Source organism: Zingiber officinale, chromosome 4A (genome assembly GCF_018446385.1).
Source record: "Zingiber officinale cultivar Zhangliang chromosome 4A, Zo_v1.1, whole genome shotgun sequence".
Lineage (NCBI taxonomy): Eukaryota > Viridiplantae > Streptophyta > Magnoliopsida > Zingiberales > Zingiberaceae > Zingiber > Zingiber officinale.
Window position 1 is genome coordinate 135,002,342 of NC_055992.1, and position 7,915 is coordinate 135,010,256.

The 7,915-nt window shown below is 40.3% G+C and overlaps 1 protein-coding gene across 1 annotated transcript; it reads right to left on the reverse strand.

The window, feature by feature from the left end:
- Positions 1 to 4,318: 4,318 nt before the first annotated feature.
- On the reverse strand, positions 4,319 to 4,750 carry LOC121972817 (mannose-specific lectin-like). Its single transcript, XM_042524444.1, has one exon. The coding sequence runs from the start codon at positions 4,748 to 4,750 to the stop codon at positions 4,319 to 4,321; it is 432 nt and encodes a 143-aa protein (XP_042380378.1).
- Between the last annotated feature and the right edge of the window lie 3,165 nt (positions 4,751 to 7,915).

Genomic DNA, 7,915 nt, shown 5'->3' on the forward strand with positions numbered 1-7,915 from the left:
GAGTGAAGCTAGGCAGAAGTTAAAGTGCTGGTGAGTAAAGCCAAACACAGGAAATCCAGGTGGATCAAGGCGGATCGGATACCTGGTGTTGGTAAGTCCAAGTGAGTCAAGGTTGACTGGACACTTGGCATGAGGAGAAAAATTTCAAGTGGATCAAAGGGATTGATCGGACACTTAGTGAGGAAATCCTAGGAGGTCGAGGGTGACCGGATGATAGGCATGGTGTCTCAACGGTCATGGTTGATCGGATGTTGGGTTGTTAAGGGACTTGGGACTTGATTAGGACAAATCAAGTTGAGTCAATTGATCACTCGATCGATTGACTCATGCCTAATCGATCGGGTGATTGATTGGGTGAGTCCCGCGGTAAAACTTCCTCCCAATCGATCAGCCAGGTGAAATTTGTTAAATGCGATATTTTATCAACACTGACCAATGGTTAAAAAATAAAAATAATATTTTTTAAAAAATGGAGGGAAAAAATGAAAGGGGTAAAAGTAAAAATTGCCCAAATGGTATTGTACCGATTTAAAACGACCCTTCTCTGATACCAATTGTAGAATCGTTGCGCTAGAGGGAGAGGGTGAATAGTGCTCATGGCTTTCATGTTCGTTTGAAAATGTTTAAATAAAACACAATAGAATAAAAAAGACAAGACAGAAAGAAAGCAATCACGAACACCAAGAGTTACTTGGTTCGGAGCTTGTGACAACTCCTACTCTAAGGCTCACACGTGAGAATGCTTTCGATGGACAATCCACTAATCAATCGAAAGTTACAAAGAGATTTACATTTGTAGTATAAGTAACTTTTAAATAAAACAATACCAATGACTTGGAGAAATAGATCTTCAGCGTAGTCGTCGTCGAAGCAGCTTTCAGGCGTCAAGATGCTTTATCGAAGCAGCGCACAAGTGCAGAAGTCATTCTGAATGTTGTTGTTTAGCCCCTGGTCGAATGCTGCTTATATAGGTTATTTTGGGTGCCTAGAACCCCTCCTAGTGCCTGGACCACGTGTCTTGGCCAATCGACGCGCTCCATGTAGGCTTATGGATGATTTTTTGGGCCCGGGGGCTTGGACCGAATTCGGGCGCCCGAACCGCCTAGGAGCCCGCTACCCGCCCTGGGTGAGGCTGGTCCAGGCGCTCAAACCTACATTTTAGCCACCCCTTTTTTTCAACAAAACAAAGTTAGTATAGGCAATAAACAATATATATGTAATATAACTGTCCGATTTTGACTTTGAGTTTCAATGAAACTCTAGGTCAAGCCGACGCTTACTGTTCCCTTTTCGGGGGAATGCACCCTCACTTACTCCTCTCAAGAGAGTTTACCTTTTGCCAGATCGGTCCTCCATGATCGTCTAGACTTTTGTTCAGTGTCCGAGACTTCAGCTCTTCATGCTAAACATGTTAGTTAGAGCCCTAGAGCCAATCATGTGATGATTGTTGTATGGACTCATTGTATCATATTTTTATATATTAATAAAGGCATTTGTTTATGGTTATTATACTTACTTGTATTGGTGCCAAATAACTAAGTATAATAGCGTCCTTGAGTAGAAGGTTCTTACATATATCAATCGATTGGTTGAATCGATAGTGAGATAATATATGGAATACTACTCTTAATCATTCCTAGTCAAGTATTAACATTCAGGGACAATGTTAATGCGTTGAGACTAGCATGTAGGTCAACTCGATGACTTGATCTCACAAGTCATGGATATAGAGATATCAAGTTGACATATGGGTATGCATTTGAGAATGTATACTGAATGACCCGCCATGAGAAAGTATCATCGATCATTATATGAGTGTCATATACTTTCTCATGTAACTATTAGTATGACTATTAGTCCTTAGACCTGAAGTCACCATGGTTCCCTACATAAGAAGTTGCATACTTTGGCTTTGTCAAACGTCACCCGTAACTGGGTGGACTATAAAGGCGATTACTGGGTATGTAACAAATTATGCGGATTGATGTGAGTGATGTAGATGGGATCTATCCCTCCTATATGACGAGAGTGACATCGTTATTCTTGATAGAGTGAGACCACGAAGTGCATGACCATGTCCAAATGAGTCAATATGAGATATTGAGCTCATTTGATTAGAGTGAGTCTACTTGGAGTTCAAGATTTAGATTGATTAGAGGATGACACGATCTATGCCTCAAGTTGATCAATCTAAATGTCAAGCATAGAAGGATAATGTCATATATTGTGAAGAGTCACAATTAGTAGTCACAAGGTGATGTTGGATCTCAACATTCTTGTAACTTGGGTAGTAATGATATGTTGCTAGATACCGCTCATTACTTATGCTTCTAAATGGGTTTAGGAGCATTGCCAACATTACGAGAACCTATAGGGTCACACACAAAGGGCAATTAGATGGAGATTAGGTTCATATGATGAACCAAGAGGATTAGGTTCATGTGATGAACCAAATTGGATTAAAAGTAATCCAAATTAAACTAATTGAGTTGGACTCAATTTGGTTCATGTGTTAAATGAGTCTAATTTAGACTTAGACTCATTGAGTCAATTTAATTCGATGATAAAAGATTCATTACATTAAAATTGACTTGAACCAATGGTTAGATTTGATCAACCATGAGAGAGAAGTGGTCAAGTTTGACTTGACTTGAGAGGAAGATGAAGGGTCAAGTTTGACTTGACCATTTGCCATCTCATTTGTGAGTTGGTATTAAGTGGGCTAATGATGATGTGCCACATCATCAAGGCTAGCACATGTGTGTGCCACCTCATGAGGGAGATCAAGAGTTTTTGACTCTTGATATCCCATGGAGATAAAACTCCCTCTTTGAAGTGGTCGACCACTTAACTCATTGTGTGAGTTTCATTTTGGTTTTGTAACTCCATCTTCTTCCTCCTCTCATCTCTTTTCTCCCTCTCCTCCACCTTGGTCGAATCCTTCAAGAGTGCTAGTACACTCTAAGATTTCTTCTCCACCTAATAGTTCGTGTGGATACACATAGAGGGGTGTTCACTCGACACCCTTGAGATCCGGCATCTTCTTGGATGAGTGGGATAAGCGAAGGGCTTCGCATCAAAGGTATAACTCTTAACATGTAGATCTAGTGTAGATCTAGGTTAGAAAACATGTACACGTAAAATTTTAGAACTTCACACGAATCCGTGGCATAGGATTTCGGGGTTTTCGCAACGCAAAAAGCAGTTTTTGCGGCTCGAAAATCCCAACAGAACGTCCACTCCAAGACCCGTCCAGACTTCCACCTGCTCCACGATCACTAGGATTTTCACCTAGAGTCCCCGACTCTAGGATTTCGCCTAAAGTGCTCGACCCACCAAGAGTTTGCCTTGCCTAACCGCAGTGTTTGGACTTTCCACCACCTAGAGTTACCTCCCCTAAGACCTAGAGTTATCTGCCCCTAGGGTTTTTCACCTGCCTAGCATCCACTAGGACTTTTACCTAAGAACACTTAGGACTTTCCTACAAGCTCATTTAGCCTTGTTAGACAACAAGTAACCCTAACTTTGGACCCTTTGCCATAATCAAAACTTAGGTTCGATCATCTGGTGCTCCATACTACCAACATAGGTGAGGATACGTTCCCCGTTGAGGGAACAATAGGCGTCAGTTAGACCTAGGGTTTCCGGAAAATCTAAAAGTTAGAACTTGACAGTTCGGAGATTGTCAAATAATTTATCATTTATATTTTATTGTGCTAATTTTGTTTTGTATGATATGTTTGATATTTTGGACTAACGTATTTTGCAGGGAGAGAAAAGCATATAAAAGGCTCAGATGGACAATGTTTAAGGTGCCTCCGGGGCTGTTGGAGGGGCCTCAGGAGGCTTGGTTGAAGCCCACGCGGAGAGGCTCGAAGGCGCCCTCCAAGAGTCTGAAAGCGACTTGGAGCTGGGATGGAAGGCGCCTTCGAATAGATGAAGTTAGCAGAAAGTGGAGCTTATCGATACTACGGATTTGAGGATAGAAATCTGAGTTAAAGGCGTCTTCAATAGGGTTGAAGGTGCCTTCAACAGTCCATAAATGGAGATCACAAGCAGATGCTTTGATACAACTCATCTTCACGATCTTTCTCTTGGGTGAAGCCAACTAATAAAAGAGCAGAGCAAGTAGATACTTAATTAAGCTGATGGAAACCAACTTAACAGTAGGTACGTACAACATAAAAACATAAAAACGAGGCGACGTACCATGCATGCATGCATATCGCTAATTATTTATGCCTCGCTACCTTTTATTCTGTTTTATTTAATAGCTAGCGATCCATGCATGGTTAACTTACGACAGTGGTGAAGCCAACTAATTTTTAGTCACCATGGCGATCTTCCTGTTCGTGGGTTCATCCTCAGGGATAGTCAATACAGGCTCACTGTAGATGACGACGTGGCCGTCGCGCTGCAGGACGAGGATGCGGCCGGGGCTGGTGTTGAAAGTGAAATTTTCGCCATTCTCATCGTAGATGCGGAAGTAGTAGTCGGTATCGAGCCTGGCGTAGCAGCCTCGGCCGTTGACGAATTGGAAGGACCACAATTCCCTGCGGTTGTCGTTGCCGTTGTCGTAGAGGCCGAGCTTGCAGTGGTCCTGCATGATGAATTCATAGGTCCCTTCGGTGAGGGATTCGCCGGGTAACAGCTTGTCGCCGCGATAGAGAACGTTGTTGTTGGCCATGGCGGAAGGCAGGAGGAGTCCGAGGAGGACAGCAGCAGCAGAGAGCGTGACAAGGGCAGCCATGGTTAAGCTAGCTACGGATATATCACTCGCTAATTCACTCAAGTGATCGCTTGTTTAGAGTATCATGCCACTCCCATCTATTTATAGATGAGGATATATAGGAGGAGGTAAATTTAAAATACAGTTTCAAGAATCATTAATTGCTTACAAATTCATAGTATACGATAGCATTCAGTTTCCTTTACTACAATCAAATTATTCATATCGAGTGGTTGTGCTGTCGATAATCAAAGTAAATAATTTATCATTGATTTATAGCTAGAGTAGTATGACAAAACTAGCTAGCTAGCCAATAAATGCCCCTCCGGTTTAGGTTCTATTGGAAATGAAACTCATATATGTTTCTAACCGTTCATGTTACGTTCATGTTCATATCCATAAGATATACAGAAAAAGTTATTAACAAAAGACCAAAAAAAAATTATATATTTAAAATTGATGATTGTGATTTATGTAGTAATTATAAATTGGAGACAAGCTAAAGTGCATGTTTTTTAAATGTCAGTATAATAACACATATATGAGAATATCAAATAAATCAATCGTGCTAGATATTGACACTAAAGAATATCAAATAAATGGATGCACAAAAAATAGAAGAGGACCCTCAGCGATTGATGAATACTTATCTATCTTATTAAAAGCATTAAAATCTAATCCATCGATTGATCGACATATTAAAAATCTCAATAGTCGCATGTCCCTTTAACCAATGGGATAGGAACATTATAGGACTATTCCTAATGGCATCCGGTCCATCTCACCCTTTTCTAGAGTTTTAATCAGGGAAGTTTATAAGTTTTATGAGATGGTTAATTTTAATCTTTAATTAAAATTTAAATCTAAGATTGATTTATATTTGAGTTAAACTAAGATTTAATAGTTAGTCAATTAAATATTTATTTTAATAATTGGCTTTCAGGCTCTAGCGAGATACTAGGCCTTCTTGGATATTTGATCATCAACCACTTTTAGACAAAACCTTTTAAAAAAATTGAATATTTAATTTTCTTTCTGAAAATCCTAGGTTAACTAGTCAAGTATATATCAAGCCTAAGTTCTTATCTATCTTAATCTAAGCATGCGTAAGAGAAAAACAGTAAATCAAGCATCAATCAGGTTTATTTATAAAGATGGTCTTTCTATTGGCTCCCTTGAATCATAGCCTCGATAAGGTCTATCAAGGTAATAGATTGGATCCTTGGGAATCCAATATTAATCAAATCTGACTTGATTAATCAAGTTAGACTTGGGGACCCATGCTTGGACTAGGTTATTAGTTGATCGATTCACTAAAGACAAGTAAGAATTGAATCGATTTCTAGCCTTGTTTCCAAGTCCGGTTCGGTTGTATACGACCCTTTATTTTTCAAGAATCAGATCAAGGTTCTTGGAACCCAAGGTGAACTGTTCCAACGTGTCTTAAGTTTCTTTACTTGGCTTTTCAAATTGGAATTCTCTTCCTCAAGTTGTTGGACTTGAGTTGAGATTCCTTCTTAAATTTATTCAGTCAAAGAACTCGAGTTAGTCACTTCCTTAAGGATTGTTACCTCCTTTTGGAGTGACTTAACTCGGAGATTGGATTTAGCCAATTTTCTTAACAAGTATTCAATTAAATTTTGTAATTCATCTATTTGAGTACCAGCGAATAGAGAACTTACAAAGTGGTTTAGCCCTACGGAAACGGATACGGATCTGTGACTTCTTTAGGACTCGATTTCTGATTCCACACCAGTTTCAGACTCGGTTTCGATAACATACGCTTGTGCTGGTCGAGCAACGAAGTTTTCTTGCTCGTGTTCTTCTTCGTCCGACTCTTCCGATGACTCGGACCATGTTGCCTTCAACACCTTACATTTTCCTTGCTTCTAATTTGGACATTCAGGCTTGTAGTGTCTCTTCTTGTTGCAGCCGTCGCAGGTAATTCCAAACTTGGCTTTCATATTCAATTGAGTCACCTTCTTCTTCTTAAGTGATTTTCAAACTAGGTTAACTAGTTCCGTGGTGATTTCATCTTCTTCTGAGTCCGATTCATCTTCGGACTCAGATTCGGTCGGGCCTTAGGCTTCGACTTCTTGTACACGAGTTTCCCTATAAGTAGCACAATATCTTTCTTGGCCTGAGTAGTATTAATTTTTTCATGAAGTTCAAATTCGGAAAATAACTCATTTAATTTAATTTACGAAAGATCCTTATACACTTTGTAAGTATCTACCATGGATGCCCACAAAGTGTTCCTTGGAAATGCATTAAGTGCATACCGATGACGTCGCAATTTTTCACCTTTTGTCCAATTGCGTGGAGATTGTTGAGGAGGTCTTGGATGCGTGCATGAAGTTGGCTTGCTGATTCACCTTCTTGTATTTTTATATTATAAATTTTATTTAATATCAAATCATGTTTGCTTACCTTCATGTCGGAAGTTTCCTGTGCAGCTCAATCAACTTTTCCCATTTGTCTTTTGTGCTAGAAAATGGGACAACTCGGTTCAGCTCTTCTTTGGTTAGTCTATATTATAGAGTGCATGTTGCTTTGGCGTCTACCTCGATCTTCTTCATTAGATTTGTGTCCCAGTTCTCGCTGTTGGTGCAATATCTCTTGGGTCAAGGTTGACCAGTTTGACTAAGCTTGAGTTGGCTCAAGCTTAAGTCTTGTTATTTGAGTTTCGATGTTTGATAATACATGGAGACTGACAAAATGTGAAGATTGCATGTGCAATCGTCTGACTGGGGAGATTGCTGGAGCAATTCCCCTCTGGTCAGGGTTTGACCAGATTGGTAGAAGGAAGAGTCAAGTAGGTCAAGGTTGACCGGATACTTGACTGGGAAGTCCTGGTGAGTGAAACCAGGTGGTTGGAAAATCCTGGTGAGTGAAATCAGGTGAAAGACCTAGTGAGTGAAGCTAGGCAGTTGGGAAATCCTGGTGAGTGAAGCTAGGTGAAAGACCTAGTGAGTGAAGTTAGGCAGTATGAAAATCCTAGTGAGTGAAGCTAGGTGAAAGTCCTAGTGAGTGAAGCCAGAAAGATGGGAAGTCCTAGTAAGTGAAGCTAGGCAGAAGTTAAAGTTCTGGTGAGTGAAGCTAGGTACGGGAAATCTAGGTGGATCAAGGCGGATCAAACACCTAGTGTTGGTAAGTCCAAGTGGGTCAAGGTTGACTGGACACTTG